Here is a 16,248-nt window from a genome sequence, read left to right as displayed (position 1 = left end):
CTAGTAAAATCCTAAAATCCTAAAATGTTAATTGATGATTTTTATGTATGTACCATTTTATAATTTTATGGTGTTAAGATTTTATGCAAGTCAATTTTGAACACCCTAATTGAAAGATGGGCTCTACATAACATAAACTGAACAGATATATACTACAGTTACACATGCTTAATTTTAGGCCAAGCTATAAACAGACAACACTTTTTTTCTCTTGTTTTATATGAATCTGGTGCAGAGGTGAAGCAATAAAAGAAAAAATGTCACTTTGGTATTAGGCTAAAGTCAAAAACAATCAAATAAAACGAGAAATAAAACGTGTCAAAAGACATGGCGGATGACATAACAAATAGTTGTGTCAGACTTTATTGAAGCTTTTCACTTGGAATTCTTCAAGATTTCTACCGGTAGACATAAAAGCACTTCATGGTCATAGCATAACAAATCAGCCTTTGATGCATCTTTCTTGTGAAGAAACAGCAGAAAACATGAACCAAGACTGACTATAGCAACATTTGATTAATTTGCAGTAGATCTTCCCTCCACGGTTTCCGACGTTCGTGATTTTGAACCCTAAACTCCTCTGTCAATTTGATGCATCTTTCAATTGAATGCGGAGAGACGAAATCGGCTTGTGAACAGGGAAAGTCCAATCAAAGAATTATATCAGTTTTTCTTGAATCGGTGAAGAATCTAACAACCATGCTTACCTGCAACTTTGATACAATTGGCCAAGTTACACACTTGATGCGCGGTATATGCAGGGATAAAGACAGCTTCGCCAGGTTTCTAATATTAATGATGAAATAATGAGTTTTCTCGCAAATGGAGAGGGAGGATATAGATTGGGGGACAAGAATAAGTTACTGACCTGCTTGATTTCCCACCCTTTCACACCGTATTTTTCTCTTAAGTTTTTCCTCATCTCAGCATTGATGTAGATTCTCGTGCTAGAGGTTCAACCCGAATCAGTAAACATAAGCAGTATGTAAAAATAAGACGAAAGAACGGACGTGTGGATGGGATCGTCCAGCGCGCGTTTAGTGTCTTCAACCGTCATTTGTAGTTCATTTGCTTGGTGTAGATACAAAAACTCTCGTAAAGCCTGAGAATCTTTGGCGTGATAAAGATGCCAAAGAGCCTGAGCGCGTTATAGTTTTATCAGAAAAGGTCAATAAGATTCGCCCCTTTTGAGTTCCGAGTCGGAATCAAAAGAACTTACGCAGCCCTCGGCCTCCCCTAGCCTCGCATACGTTTGAATGTTGACGGCATCTAATAATATAGAATTAAATGAAGGCAGTGGGTAAGTGAAAGTCACTTCGAGGCTAGAATAGACTACCAACCAGCAACATCCATGTGAAGACTAAGCATATTGTACAGAAGAATAATCAGTTTGTATTTCCTTTCGAGTTTTTGGTAGCGCAAGAGGAAGGTGAAATCAAAGCATACACAGTTGAGCCACGCGATCCAACGTGATCTGAATTTTTCATGGCGATGTACATCTAAAAAACAGCCGATAGGACGATATGTTCAAGACTCAAATGTTTGCCGGCCACGTTGTGAAAGATCGCGATGAGTTGAGTGGATGAGTGAAAAAAACGAACTTTCGGTCCTCTACGACAGGGATGAAAAAATTGTAGCGTAAGTAGCAGCTGACGAGCCGGTGCAGTCAAGCTCAAAGGGGCAAATTGTTGAGAAGAGCGAAACTCAACATGTCTGGCACATTCGCATTTAGAGGAAAATGTCCGGCCACGTTCCGAATGCCAAAACGCGTAGTGATATCGGGAATCGGAAGGGCTTGTTCGAAATCGTAAAAGAGTTCCGGGAATTTGTTTCGAAAGTCTGCTTCCGGAGGCCAATCTCTAAGCTTCCAAATCGGTTGGTTTGGGGATGGTTCCTTTCGAAATTGGTCAAAAAAAATCTCGACAGTGGTGTCCTCTGGAGTTTGCGACAGACTATTAGACTCGATCATTTGACATTTATCATTGGCATATTTCCACGCAAAATATTCGGGTGTCCAATCTATTTTCAGCCGATCACTCATGCCGGTTACCAGGATAATAATGCCGGCCGACCATAGACGATCAAATATACTTGGATCCGCTTCCAAATCTCTAACATCTATTTTGATGTACGACTCGCTGTAGCTGTCCTCGGGTTGATACAAGAATCGCACTAGATCCGCTGGTACCGAATATGGAGCGGGGTCCTCCAGAGGAGAGGTCGAAGTGGGTAAAGCCTGGCTTAATTCCGCTGGAGTTAGCGCCAGCATTTGGTCGCGTAAGGCGTCCAATTCCTCGCGCGTGATATGCGATATCTTAAGATGAGCATCTGGCCCATGAGCAATGTCCTTTCTGTTACAAGTCGTTAGTCGATCAAACCAATCCATTTGTACCCTCTTTTTAATTGGATTTTTGGCCACACCTGCACCAGCTTGAGTTTGCTCGGTCATTAATCCGAAACACCTCGTACAAGCTTCCGAGCCACATTCAGAGCACAGCCAGGCAGAGCCGATGAGGGTGGCTGAGCAGTAGTCGCATTTAGTTGCTGCGTCTATTTGGCGGCCAATGAATTTAACTCGGGGATCTCTTAACCACTCTAGCTCGCTTTCTATCGCCGGTAACAAAATTTTTGCAAGCAGTTGACGCAGCTCAACTAGATCTTGCGGACTCGGCAGGCGGTTGAATTCGGTTGGAAATTGCGGGTATTGATAAGCGAGTTGGGATGGGTGGGTAGTAGAGTCTGGAAAGGTCGGTGCACCGACTATTACGTTGGGCGAGTCTTTTTTACAAATGAATTGCCTGATTAATCTGAATGCGCAGATGCATCCAGGCTGTCTTGAAACGCATGGCGAGCATCGATATCGGCGCAGATTAGCTGGGAGTACGGTGCAATTCGTGGTTTGTAATTCGAATACGAGATGTTCAGGAAGACTTCCATCTTGACCGGCAAGTTCCTCTAACGTCGGGAGCACCTCGATCGAAGAGTCCTCGTGGACCCAACGTCTGGCAGCTTTATCCGGAGATAAAAAAAAAGAGGGGCCAGTCAGACGGCTTGAGCTTAGATTAATGGAAAAAATCATGATCCATGTTTACCGAGGAACACACCCACTTACAGTTTTGCTTGGCTTTCGGGGTGCTATTTTTAGAGGCTGAAAATTTCGGTGCACCGACTATTACGTTGGGCGAGTCTTGTTTACAAATGAATTGCCTGATTGATCTAAATGCGCAGATGGCTCCAGCTTGTTTTGCAACGCATGGCGAGCATCGATATCGGCGCAGATTAGTTGGGAGTACGGTGCAATTCGTGGTTTGTAATTCCAATACGAGATGATCTGGAAGACTTCCATCTTGACCGGCAAGCTCCTCGAACGTCGGGAGCACCTCGACCGAAGAGTCCTCGTGGACCCAACGTCTGGCAGCGTTATCTAGAGATAAATAAAAAAGAGGGGTCAGTCAGACTGCTTGAGCTTCGATTAACGGAAAAAATAATGATCTCAATGTTGACCCAGGAACACGCCAACTTACGGTTTTGCTTGGCTTTCTTGGTACTTTTTCTCCTGGGAACTGACTTCTTAATTGTTTTAGGGTTTTTTTCGCTTGTCGTAAGGCTGTCGACAGGCTCTATGGGTCGTTTCTGGTTACCGGCGTGTTGGTTTTCGGGGGTGCTGTCGTTGTTTTTCATATTCATCTCGATTGTTATTTGATATGATCTTTGGATTTGTGGAGGGGGAATGGGAGGTAGATTTGCGCACGTCATTGGATGATCCTCTGATGTTTGAGGTGGGTTGATTAATTTTTCGTAAACAAGGGTTGTGTTTGATGGATTAAATGAGGAGATCGGAGAGAGTAAGATGTCGGATTGGCAAGTTCGATGATCTGATGTCTTGGACATATAAGCTGGACCTGATTGATCTGATTTTTATCCAGGACAACACAAGAGAGTTGGCGCTAGTGAATAGCGATGAGCGCCTGAGGAAACCGCAAAGAGGACTGACCGAGGGGCGCCATAGTCTCGGGTGAGGCCTCATACAAGATTGCTTCATTGGGTAGGAGGTTGAGCGTTTCGCCCGGTCCTAATGAGGTGTGGATGTCATTCAGCCGATACTCCACGTCGAGTTCGTCGTAGGCTGCTTGTATTTCGCTTGTAGGAGTCCGATGTTCCAAGTCGAGTTCGTCGTAGGCTGCTTGTATTTCGCTTGGAGCAGTCCGATGTTCCAAGTCGAGTTCGTCGTAGGCTGCTTCTATTTCGCTTGTAGGAGTGGTCGAGATGGGATCAGCAGGGGAGGCCATAGTCGAGTTCAGGGTTCAGCTTGGGTGAGTTGGGTTCTTGTTGACCTTCCGGGCTCTTTCTTTTTTTTCCTGGTGGTCGCCTTGAGGGATGATGTAATGCAATGCCCCCGCAGTCTCCGGCAGGCTGCGGCCGGAGTACATAAGATGCCGACGTTGGTTCGAATTGGAGACCTGCGACGAACAACAAGATCCAGAGGAACATGCTCATCACTCTTATCGTAAGTGCCTGGTCCATCTCAGATACATAGTGCAGTCGCTAATGATCTATGCAATCAACACCTCACATCCTCAGCGTCACGGTGAAAGTTGAGCTATTGTGTCCCTCTAACTAAATAACTTCATTTTTTTTATCAGACACTGACACTTTCTGTCCTTTCATGAATACTGAATTATTTACAGCCGATGACAATAGAAATCAAATCATCCAAGGTCACAAGGATACACCATTGAATATGCTGGGCGTACAACAAGCTCGACTGACCGGGGAATTTTTACATCAGTCTCAAACTGAATTCGATCAAGTTTGGTCAAGCGATTTACAAAGAGCTCAAAAGGTAGGTGCGAATTTTGATTTGATGTATTCATGAACATTAAACGCAAACAAGACAAAATGTCTTTCGGGTCATTTTTGGCTGATCTGTGGTGTTCCATAATAGACAGCTCAAGTGATCTCTCAGCAAATCGACAATCCACCATCACTGAGAACCGACCAAAGGTTGAGAGAAAGAGTTCAGTTGATTTTGCCACTTCTTTTTTTCACTCTCGGGTTTGGCTAATTTGGAAGAGGTATGTTATGCCAGTTTTTAGGCGATTTGGAAGGCAAACCCAGGGAACCCAAAAACATGCGAGTCAACTCACAATCCGCAGAGCCACCCCATGCAGTACTCTCACGACTGCTAGACTTCTGGAATGAGCAGATCATCAAGAGTCCGACCAGCGATCGCATTTTGATCGTCAGTCACGGGGGTGCACTACGATCGTTAATCGAATCAGGATTGATCAATCGTTTGAACTACAAAACTCCAGAGCAATATTCAAAGGAATCCAGCTTTGCCAACTGCTCCATCACTACCGTCGAAATCACCCCTCAATCTCAATCAATCCTCTCCATCGCCAGCGTCGAGCACCTCCAAGGCAAAATCCAGGCATCAAACCTCAACGCTGATGATCTCAATGTCACTGATGACAACGCTCAAAACTAGTCCGATAGATATACAACATCTTGCTATTTCGTTCAAAACCACCAAAGCCTCTATTCTAGGACTCTCAGCTACATATTTCTCACCACTCAAAACAAAATAGAATATACAGTAGAGATTGCTTGTACGGACTTGCTTTCGCATGTTCTTTATATTTGTTTTTTTATCACGACCTTGTGCAACATAGATTGAAAAAAGCTAAATAATAGACATTCTGCTGACGAGTGAAACCAACAGGACCTGACTATACCTCGGGCCGTACATATTCTTTCTCTTTCATGTAATAATTGAATCCATATGGGTGAATTCGGAAACGTTTTTTTGGAGAACCTTCTCCGCTGAGAGTACAAATATGTAGGACCCTGGAAACCCCCTATAAATGTGGGTAATTATGGTGTTCAAAGTTGGTTTGCATAATTTTATGCATGCATAAAATTATGCAAACCAACTTTGAAAATCTAGAATTTTGGCTAAATTCATACATTGGGGGAGGACCCCGGAAAGCCCCAACCAAGCCAACATATGTGAATTCCTGGAATTCTGGGTTTTGGATACATGGGGAAATTGGGTTTTTCCCAATTACAGTTGCGAGGGGCATATTACTGTACAGAGTAAGCCCCCGGGGGTCCCCGGTCCGGAATTTTTGGATCTGGGAGGAAAAAAACCCCGGGAGATTCAGCCTAATTTGGCAGGATCTGACAATGAATTTTTGAATGAACAACCTCTGGGATGGTCTTGAATCCCAAGGAGAAGCAGCTGGTGATGCCCATGTGTGGATCAAACAGAACCTTGGCAGATCATCCTTGAAGACATATGTACCCGGGCAAGAACAGCAGCAACTGTGCCAAGAGTAAAAGTGGCGGGCTGCAGGTTGGAAAACCCATCCGCTGATGATTGATCTTTGAACATGGTTGGCATGTCTTGCGCCATCAAGCTTTTTATGTACCTCTCCTATGTTCACATTGTGTGAAGGGTGATGAGAGGATTCTGAAGAGGGCACTCGGACTCTGTACTATGGGCTGATGAGTGCTCGGACCCCATGGCTATGGGTTTATGAGTTCCATAGTCATGGAATTACAGCTTATAAAGCCATAATTATGGGTTTATGGCATGTACTTAGCAGCCGGTTCGTAATGTAGGGGCCAAAAAAAAAAAAAAAAAAAAAAAAAAAAAAAAAAATGGCTGGTCAGAAACCTTAGCCTGGATAGAACTAGAATCTACAGCCTCCAAAAGGCCCAAATCTATCATTTACATGTTGTAGTAAGCCCATATGTATGGGCTTAATTTGGCCCGCGTCTCAGATTTGATTTTGCAGGCGAGGGCGTACAGTAATATGCCCCTCGCAACTGTAGGCCTGGTTTAGATACGGTGTAGATAAGGAGGATTTTGAACAATAAAGGTCTAGAGGGAAAAATTGGGCAGAAAAAACCCTTTTTGGGGTGGGAATTGAACCCAAGACCCAAATATTTGGTTTTGGTTTCCAGGAAATGCCAAAAAGATACCAACCACATCAGGATCATCTTGGGACAAAAATTCAATTTGGATACGTATCCGCTGAATTACATCAGGAGCATTTTGCAAAAAAATGTCCCCCGGATACGTGCGACATATGTTGGCTTAGACATAGGGGCTCTCTGGGGTCCTATCGGGGGGCACTGGGGAATGGCCTTTCTGGGGCCAATTCATACATTTTTATGCATATGCTTGAGACAAAATCCCCCCGGGGACCCCCAATACCCCCATAAAAAGCCGGGTTCTGCGGGTAGTAGCAGATTTAACCAAGTTTTGGTGGAAAATTCATACATTTCTGGCATGTTTGATGCCTACCCTCTTGGGTCTCAAATTCCATTCATACCTATTTATTTCATGCCTACCAACACTGGGTCGCTACGCTAACCATAGCGGTTAGCGTAGCGTAGCGCAGCGCGAATGCGCTATTTTTTAGCGTAGCGTCAGCGCAATTGCACGCATATGCGCTAACGCTACGCGCACGCGGTGCGCAGCTATTTTAGCTGATAGCGTAGCGTTAGCGCAGATGCGCGGAATTGCGCTAACGCTATGCATGCAGGGCGCAAAAGAGCGCGCGCTACAGCGCCTTTAGCGGGAAAAAAGGGCTTCTTTTCCGCTAAAAGAGCTGTAGCGCAGCGCAGCGTAGCGTAGCGACTGTAGCGGCGCGCTAACGCTAACAAAGAATTGGCGCGCTGTTAGCGCCGCTGAAAATTAGCGCAGCGTAGCGGCGCTAACAGCGCGCTAATGCTATGCAAAATAGATGGGCGCTTTTTGCCGCTACGCTAACGCGTAGCGCTGAAATAGCGTAGCGTAGCGTAGCGACCCAGTGTTGTGCCTACCATTTTGCAAAAAAATGGAAAAATTCATATATTTACATTACCCACATACTTTGGGGGTTTCCAGGGTCGTGTACAAATTCCAATTGCCAGCGAGATCCAGTACACCATGTACTCTGTAGGACTGTTTTCGAGGTTAATTCATTCGGCAAATCAATCCAAAATATCAATGCAAAGCATAATAAATCCCCAATGTCTGAGAGTTCCGCAAACTTCATCTAAGGGGGGGGGGGGGGGGGGGCGGGCGCGCCCCGCGAGCACGCAGAGGCTTCAAGTTCAATTCCACAATATGAAATCACAAAAGGTCACAACTTTAAAAGGAATCAAAAAGTCAAAAACATTTGACAGCAAGATACAAGCTATACAATGGAGAAGAAATCCGCTTGACTACACCACAGGTGCAAAAAGATATTCCAAAGCCAGATTGATCTGGCTTCAAAATATTTTCCAGCTCATTCAGTAAGGACATTGCCAGGAACGAGTCACAGCATGCACATTTGAGATATTTTGAGAATATCTCAGAAACCACTCTGAGTGGTTTCTGAAATATTTTCCATAAATTTAGGAAATTGGTTTCCCACAGAAATCGGGGAAAAGTTTGATTTCAATAATAAAAATGGGAGGAAATATTTACAAAGGGGCTTTGAAAATATCTTTCCCTATTTTCCTCATAATATTTCCACAAACCAGCGGATTATTTTCAGACCACATCCAAAAACTTTTAATGCACCCTTGGTGTAGATCCCTGGAGAGTATGCCATTAAAGATTTAAGACAAAATCTCTCAGGTTTTGTGACATTGATCTGATTCAGATAAGCAAAATTGTCTCACCGCGTGAACTTGAAAAATCTCATTCGAAGCCTAGATACTTGCTTCAAAGGTTGACATGCATGTTCTTTTGAGCTGTTCAGGGCTTTAAATGGAATCTATGAAATGATGGAATTCACTAAAATATTCTGGAGCTGGGTTATATTGACTTGAATATACTTGGACTAAAGTTAATATTTCTAAATAAATACACAAGCCCATGTTGAATTTTATCCGTAAAGCTAAAAATATTTCGATTTTATGACACAGAAGAAAAGGGACAGGACTTTAACATGGTTGAATGTGAATGGAAGGGGTCACTGAGTGCTAATCAGGGCCCAGTTGACTTTCAACAGCCATGGCCACTCGAGATGCCAACCGTTTACGCGATCGATGATCCATACCCGCAGCCTCGAGCTTCAATAGATCGAGTTGAGAAACTAAGCTTTCAAGATCGCCGTGTCCGTCTGCTGAGCTAGAGGGGAGATTCTGTCCAAAGAGCTTGTGAACCATTTCTTCTACTTCAAGCGAGCTAATTTGTTCAGTATCATCATCAGTATCATTGACGGTATCGACATTCTGATCATCCCACTGAGTTGAGCTGGTACCAGCCGAGACGAAGTCCGAAAAATCATCTTCGAATTTGTTGGCTTCTGAGTTGTTCGGACAGGGCGCTGGATCTGTACTGCCGACCTCTGAATTTGTCAAGCGAGCCGGGCCCTTAGGTATATCTTTGTCGAAGTCATTCCGAGATTGATCGTAAGTTCCGGTTTGCGGATTAGAGAGGAGAGATACTGGAGATACAAATTGGGTGTGATCGAGTTCTAAAAGGGGGCTGAGGCTACCCGAGAAAACTGCCTGAGAGTTTCGTTGGATCGAGGGCCAAGGGCAGCATTGCCAGGACATCGAAGCTTCATCTAGATCCGACGAACCTGATCCAGAGGAGCTCAAAGTTAGTCTCAAGAGCGACGGAGTGAGCTTCGAGAATAGCGGATTAAACATGAAGGAGGTGAGAGTGGTAGTACTGACTGTGACATTCGAAGCCATGCTCAAAACAAATTGCATGCCACTCTTCATCCTCTTCGAGTTGTTCAGATTCCAAATCGACGATTACAAGCCGCGAATGAGCTATCTGTTCCTCTGATTTGAATGACTTGAGGACGAACGACAAGCGACCCTAATCTAGTCAAAACAGTTACTTGCGTTTCATAAATCGTAGCGAGCTGCGAACATTCTTAACATGATTTATTTCCCCTCCTGGATAGTTCTTACCTTATCGTCACTTGCGCATAAAATCACGATAGCATGCGCTGTGGTTGGCCGAACCGTTCCTCTGGTCTCAATCGAGAAACATCGAATTTCCAGTAAGGCGTCGTAGTATTTGGTCACCAGCTTCCAAACCGACAGCTGGCGATTGGGATCAAGTTTGATGGCCTCCGACTGACCAGCTCGGTCGCCTCTGGGTGCTTTTGAGGGCTGCCTCTGAGCCTGGTCAATCATACCTTCGCGGAAAGAGGTACGTCTTTGAGCCTTGCTTGGTTTAACACCCTAACAAATTACGCCGACTCACGAGTGATGAATTCGATTGTAGCCTCCCAGTCACAGGATCCATAGATCTCCACCCTGTTTACCGGCTGAGTGCCTTGATCCGACATATCCAGCGAGATGATAAATGCCAAGGTCCTTTGAGTGGGATGGATGGAGGGATTTTTGAAAGCGGGGGCCGGCTGTCACTTGTTTCATTAAATGTCACATCTCCGGTCCCCATCAAGTCACTCAGACCGTGGACGGCTTGCAAAGGCAGCCCCGGGGCGCCTCAACGACGGGTCAAGTCCTATTATCCCCTAGTCTACATACAGCTACAGCTACATACCCTGATGATGGTGTGGAGATATCCACTTGGGCCCTGACATCTGTTGACAGAATTTTACTGGGAACATCCTTAAATTCTTAATTGTCCTATCGTGATCGGCGTCGTCGAGTATGTACAGTCAGACCCGGGGTTAGTTGATATATGGCCTTGGGTTGTCGACTTTGCTTGCCAACAGGTCTGGCAAACTTGTTGCAGCTGAAGCTGACGACCGAGATCTTCTAATTCATCGCTATCACTGTCATCGGTTGGGAGCATCAATTAAATTCCACTAGGTCCATTAGCCAGCTAACTTCCAGCGCTGGGAAGTGCATCCCCTGAGTCCGGAAGCCAGGTACTTCGTCAAGCAAAACACCGAACCGATTGATTCCCTAGTTGGGCACAAGCTTTAAATGCATTATTGTTATTATTACATCGATGCCAGGCCACCATCAATGTGAGTCGACCCTGAGGCCAGCCAATCACAATTTGCACCAGCTCGATGACATCCGACCTGGGCGCATTTCCAACCTTCTCTTGAAGCTTCCTTATATATACCAATCAGCCCAACCTTCTTCCCAGCAGATACTGATTAGCTGAGGGGATTTCGAGGTCCCTGAAGTTTCCAGCGGGATTGTCTCGTCTCCAGCGCTCCAACTTCAGCTTGTGGCAACCACCTTCAATCAAATCTGACCGCCCACACTGTCACAACCCTCAAGATCTCCTCCTACCTGAAAGCCGCCACTTATCATCTGGCCATGGCTTCCACTTCAGACCCTGACCACGTGGCACTAGGCATAGCATCAAGCATTGCTATCTCTCTCTTTCTCACTCTTCCGCTATTGGTAAGCCATCAGACCAATCAATCTCCCTCTTGAGTGACTTCAAACCCACTGATCTTTGACCTTGATGGTATCGAAAAATGTACATAGTGGATCTTTTTCCGTACCCGCTCTCGACCGAGCTCTTTCATGTGGAAAGCTATCTATGTTCCTCGGACCTGGTGGCCCGGGCCGAGTCAAAGAGTCCATCCTATATTTGATCCGTTTCCCGGATGCTCACTTTTCAAATTCTTGTTGATGGTTCTTAAGGGTTCAACCACTCAACAGGCCTCCTCGAAACAATCCTCAAGACAGTCCCCGAATGGAGATTACTCGACTTTCATGACGGACGAAGAAATCCATCTGAGGTTTCTTGCGTTATGCCTCAGATTGGCTCTTCTAGCCTTGCTCCTGGGGCTTCCAACTTTTTTGGCCCTCTTCATCACCGGTGTTCCACCTCCATCTCCAGAGTCTCCGAAATTCAGCTCCGTCCAAAACTTTACCGTCCTCAGGCTGCTTTACCAATACGATCTCACCCCGACATCCTTCTCGACTCGTTTGATTATCTGGGCGATTGCTGCGCTCTTGATAGGAGTCGTGCTAGCTTTTCTGCTTATCCTCTTCGAGTGGCATTATCTCAAGAAGAATCTACAAAGGTTCTCTCAAGAAAAATGTGGAGGTTTACAGATTGTGTATTTCCCCCGGAAACCTCACAGTGGATTTGAGGAAGTGGGTGAAAAGAAGATGGCTAACTGGGTTCGAGCTTGTGGATTGGGTCCGGTCGGCCAGGAGGGAAGCGGTGTAGCTATTCCAAGTCGTGGATCTTCTGAGTCTCATCAACTCGGAAAGAACTCTAGCAGCCCCAGAGACGCCGATCAAAAGGGACTTGATTCAGATGCGGCCTCTAACAGTTCCACATCCAGCAAGTCGAATAGTTGCAAACAATCCCTCAGCAGCTCGGGGGTGCCGCTTCGATCCGAACAAAGGGGAGTCATCATTCAAGGGATCTTCACTATATCACAACTTGAAGGGTTATACTCACTTTCAGAGAAGCGCAGAAAAGTGCTCGATGATCTCGAACTCAACGAGTCCAAATACGTCGCCGGTTTCCTGCCCGAGAATGTCGACCATTCACCCGCCAAAAGGCCCAAGCGGCAAAATCATAATAAATCTCGCAGCAGAGCAGAGGCCGAAGAATTGGCAGAGGAGCAGGTGACACCTTACGGTCCACTGGGTCTATATAAGCTTGACGCTAAGCCTCGAGAATCATCCGGCCTTGGTTGGAATGACACCAGCCTTCGACTGTCCCGATTTGAGAGTCAAGAGACACTAAAGGTTCTGCCGGAAAGACTCAGTGGTCAGAAACCAGAAGTTAAAAGTTCAGACTTCTGCTTTGGGGAAATAATCGAAGATCCACATCTGACGAATGAGAAGTATCAAGACAAAGTAAGATTTCTCTGCCGGCATGTCCCGTTGATTATATACTAGCAGCAGGATACTGAAACTTCACCCTTCACACTTTTATAAACAGTGGGCAATCGGAAACGAAGTCACACGGCGACTTGATGGCACCTTCCACAACGTCACTCAGGGCAATGAAGCTTGCCTGGGGTCCCCGAAGCCAGCTTCTTTAAAATCTGAGAGGAGCCATCGCCTTGGAAATTGTTTCATCGAACATACCCAACCAGTTTGTTCTCCTTCAGCCGAAACAAGTACAACTGGAACCGCTAGATCATCAATGGCTCCCAGTCATACGGGATCTTGGCCACAGCCTGGTCGTTCAACACCCTCGAGTCTGGCTTCTACCGATGACACACATGGATATCCACCTCCTTCCTCGACCGCCCCAACCTCAGCTTCTCTGGATCATTCGAATAGCAGGCATAATGTTAAATATAATAACAATCCATCTGTCCCTGCGGTTAAACTGTCCGACCTGATTCAGCAAGAAGCTAACAGAAGAACTCGTCTGAGCTTCCCCTCGGACCCCACTAGCAACGCCAGACTGGCCTCCTTCCATCCTCTAACACAATCATTTTCCTCTCCAAATCTCTTGGGGGGTTCCCCCACACCTGCAAGATCTCTACAAGGAAGCACGAATCGAAATTCTGAAGGACCAGAAATCATACCCTACCTATTTGATTTACCTGAAACGATCACAGGTCAGGATATGCGACCGATGCTCATAAAGTCAGCAACAGAGGATGATAATGGTAATTCAAAGAAAGTGTCCAACGCAATCAAAAACCGCATCACTCTCACAGCTCATTATAGCCGGAAAGTCAAGCCGCATAGGTTCATGAATGCCAAGGAAATAGAGAGTCTATATCATTCCATCCGCAAGAACCGCTCGCAGCTCAAACGGCTCAACCAAGACTTCCTCGAGGAAAAGCGCAGAGCTGTGGAGGAGATGGACGAGGGGCTCAATGGATCAGTTTTCGGGTGGATACTTGTGGGAAAAGGTGTGGAGTCGATTAAAGGCGCTCTACCCATTGATGGTATGACTCGCGAGGATATTAATTGGCAAAGCTTGGGAAAAAAGAGCCGCTTGCCGTTATTTTGGATACTGTTTTTGGCGATTTTTTTAATTGTTGGAGTAATCAGTTAGCATATACCCCAAAGTATCTCGTTTGGATTGACCAAGGCTCATTTAATTTGACCCCTCCCTTTTGAACCAGTTATTCCGGTTACCGTTTTATCGATGGCCGCCACACCAGAGCTCCCCAACGACTCACCGGTTTTCGTTTTTTTGCGCCAACAAACTGGTCTTCCACTTGGTTTAATTTCGATTACCATACCTTCGATAATTTTGTTTATTCTACTTTATCAGGCTCTCTCAACTATCTCTTACCTCGCAATCAATTTTTCCGGACTCCCCTCGAAAGCTGCTGGTCAATTACTTTCCGTCAAGGCGATTTTTATCTTGATTGGTGGATGTTTTCTGATTTGGTTTTTGATCTGCGCGAGTGTGATCGACTTGAGATTCTCAACGGGGGGAGAAGTAGAAGACAAAATCGTGATCATCGATCAATTTTCTAGGAGTATTCTTGCACTATCCGATTCGTTTTTGTCCTTCCAGTGCATCTTGGCAATTATCATACCCACTGTCATCTTGACCCAACCCGAAAGATGGAAGAAGGTTAGAAGGGCTTTAAAAAGTGCACAAACCCCTCGGCAAAGGGTATTAAGTCTATGGCCCCAACAGATGAATTCCGCTCTATCTCGAGGAGCTAGTTTGATGGGAGTTTCTATCCTTCTGCTCTTTTCTTCGATAGCTCCGTTGACTGTAAGCTCACAGAGGCTATTATAAATCCTCCGAATTGTCATCTGATAACTGAAGAGACTGATACTTTTGTTTTGGACCACAGATAATTCCGAGCGTTGTATTTTTTGGTTACTTGTCTCTTGTCCAACAACGCAACGTTCGCTACGTATACAAAAGGGATTCTCAGAGTGGAGGGAAGACCGAATTGCAAATGATTTTCATGCTTTCCATCCTTTTGGGCTTCCATAGCATGTTTTTGGCTGTGATCCTAGCATCCCGCCAACGGTGGGTACTTGCAGCACTGGCTGGGATCATTACATTCTCCATCCTCACGATCACTTGTCTAATGGCTTATCAAGAATCAAGCTACGGAGGAAAAAAAGATCTAACTGCAGAATCTAAAAGGGCGTTAGAAGTCTTTGAAGCTGGACCTGGAGCAATCGATTACGAATCCAAGGCTCCTCAAGGTGAACCCAGGGCCGCCAAATCACCGGGATCCAAGAAAGAATCTCTTTTTTCCATATTTCATCTTGTCAACTCGAAGATACGATCTTCGGAAGTCAAGTTGCATCGTCCAGTACCTCTACCCAGTGAGAGCGTTGATGATCTCGTAGATACTCGACTAGCTCTTCGAACGTACCCCGACGCCCCTCCACATCTACCATTTCTAACTTGGGGGAGTTCACAGGTTTATTCAAGCGATATGCTCTACCCACCAGTCCTTCTGCAAACCTCACCAGCCGTTTGGTTACCCAAGAATGGTATCGCGGCTGAAGAGGCTCATGAGTTGAAAAAGTACTGGGGTAAGTCCATTTCGATCATTGAATCCTCTCATCCAATTGCAAATTTCAAGTGAACTGACAAATCCCAAAACTCGCAATCCTAGACCTCGATGCCTTTTATGAGGAGGGCATACCAACTCAGCATTTGAATCTCCTCTAAGAAATTCATCACGATTTCGAGAAATGATTCAACTCCGAAATAATACTCGAAACCACTGTTTTAATCTCCCAAGAAGAGTTATGACAAAAATCGGACAACTCAACCAATCCCAACTTTGGAAAAAGAGTTCGTGCATCTTGAAATGACTCAAGGTCTGTCAAGGACGAATCCAGTTACGCACATTGACACTGTGCTATCCTGAACCAAAAAACTGTCCTTTTACCCAATTTAATCACGAACGATTGTATGTATGTGTATTTTCTTGTTACTCTTCTCTTTCAATGTGTATTGAATAGATGATGTATAAAAATTATTTTGGTCCGGCATCTAGATTTTATTCAGAAAAGAAACTTGATTTGGATTAGATTTATGTACTAGAAAAGAAAATAGAATTGGTTTTAATTAATATGATGTTCAAATATTACTGGAAAGAATGATATTGGTTTTCTTCTATTCTCTGATAAACCAAGTTTTTGAGATTTTCAAGATGAGAAATCTGATTGGGGAATGAAATGGTCAAATTCTCCTCTCTATGTTCACTGTGATCAAGGCTTTCTTTTTCTGAGTCACCGTAAATATGAAGTTCATGAGATCTAGACAATTTCGATCCGCTTGTCCTCTTAGTAAAACCCCCTCAATCAGCGGCCTCACCATTCACGTAATCAACTCTAATTAATGACGTTCTTTGAGAACTCCAGTTACCTTCTGGCAAGTTTGGGATGACTGGCCAG

General features: G+C 45.0%; 4 protein-coding genes across 4 annotated transcripts; 2 read left to right on the top strand and 2 right to left on the bottom strand.

Annotated features, from left to right (window-relative positions):
• Positions 1–355: 355 nt before the first annotated feature.
• On the bottom strand, positions 356–4,289 carry PtA15_8A11 (uncharacterized protein; the record flags this gene model as incomplete). Its single annotated transcript, XM_053171518.1, has 14 exons — positions 356–419; positions 502–628; positions 708–786; positions 869–947; positions 1,011–1,138; positions 1,220–1,269; positions 1,341–1,360; positions 1,447–1,499; positions 1,602–1,611; positions 1,710–3,009; positions 3,113–3,424; positions 3,525–3,664; positions 3,752–3,911; positions 3,995–4,289. The coding sequence occupies 14 exons, from the start codon at positions 4,287–4,289 to the stop codon at positions 356–358; spliced, it is 2,817 nt and encodes a 938-aa protein (XP_053022665.1).
• Positions 4,290–4,489: 200 nt separating this feature from the next.
• On the top strand, positions 4,490–5,491 carry PtA15_8A10 (uncharacterized protein; the record flags this gene model as incomplete). The annotated part of the gene is made up of 4 exons (XM_053171507.1): positions 4,490–4,511; positions 4,689–4,843; positions 4,946–5,017; positions 5,090–5,491. 4 exons carry the CDS (start codon positions 4,490–4,492, stop codon positions 5,489–5,491), a joined length of 651 nt encoding a protein of 216 aa, XP_053022664.1.
• Positions 5,492–8,967: 3,476 nt separating this feature from the next.
• On the bottom strand, positions 8,968–10,295 carry PtA15_8A9 (uncharacterized protein; the record flags this gene model as incomplete). The annotated part of the gene is made up of 4 exons (XM_053172273.1): positions 8,968–9,572; positions 9,670–9,817; positions 9,913–10,142; positions 10,211–10,295. 4 exons carry the CDS (start codon positions 10,293–10,295, stop codon positions 8,968–8,970), a joined length of 1,068 nt encoding a protein of 355 aa, XP_053022663.1.
• A 952-nt stretch (positions 10,296–11,247) lies between these two features.
• Positions 11,248–15,517, top strand: PtA15_8A8 (uncharacterized protein; the record flags this gene model as incomplete). Its single annotated transcript, XM_053172262.1, has 6 exons — positions 11,248–11,334; positions 11,422–12,756; positions 12,842–13,913; positions 13,989–14,596; positions 14,679–15,378; positions 15,462–15,517. The coding sequence occupies 6 exons, from the start codon at positions 11,248–11,250 to the stop codon at positions 15,515–15,517; spliced, it is 3,858 nt and encodes a 1,285-aa protein (XP_053022662.1).
• Between the last annotated feature and the right edge of the window lie 731 nt (positions 15,518–16,248).

The sequence above is a fragment of the Puccinia triticina genome, chromosome 8A (assembly GCF_026914185.1).
Source record: "Puccinia triticina chromosome 8A, complete sequence".
NCBI lineage: Eukaryota > Fungi > Basidiomycota > Pucciniomycetes > Pucciniales > Pucciniaceae > Puccinia > Puccinia triticina.
Note: the sequence above shows the minus strand (reverse complement) of the source record. Positions and strands in the feature narration are given on the sequence as shown.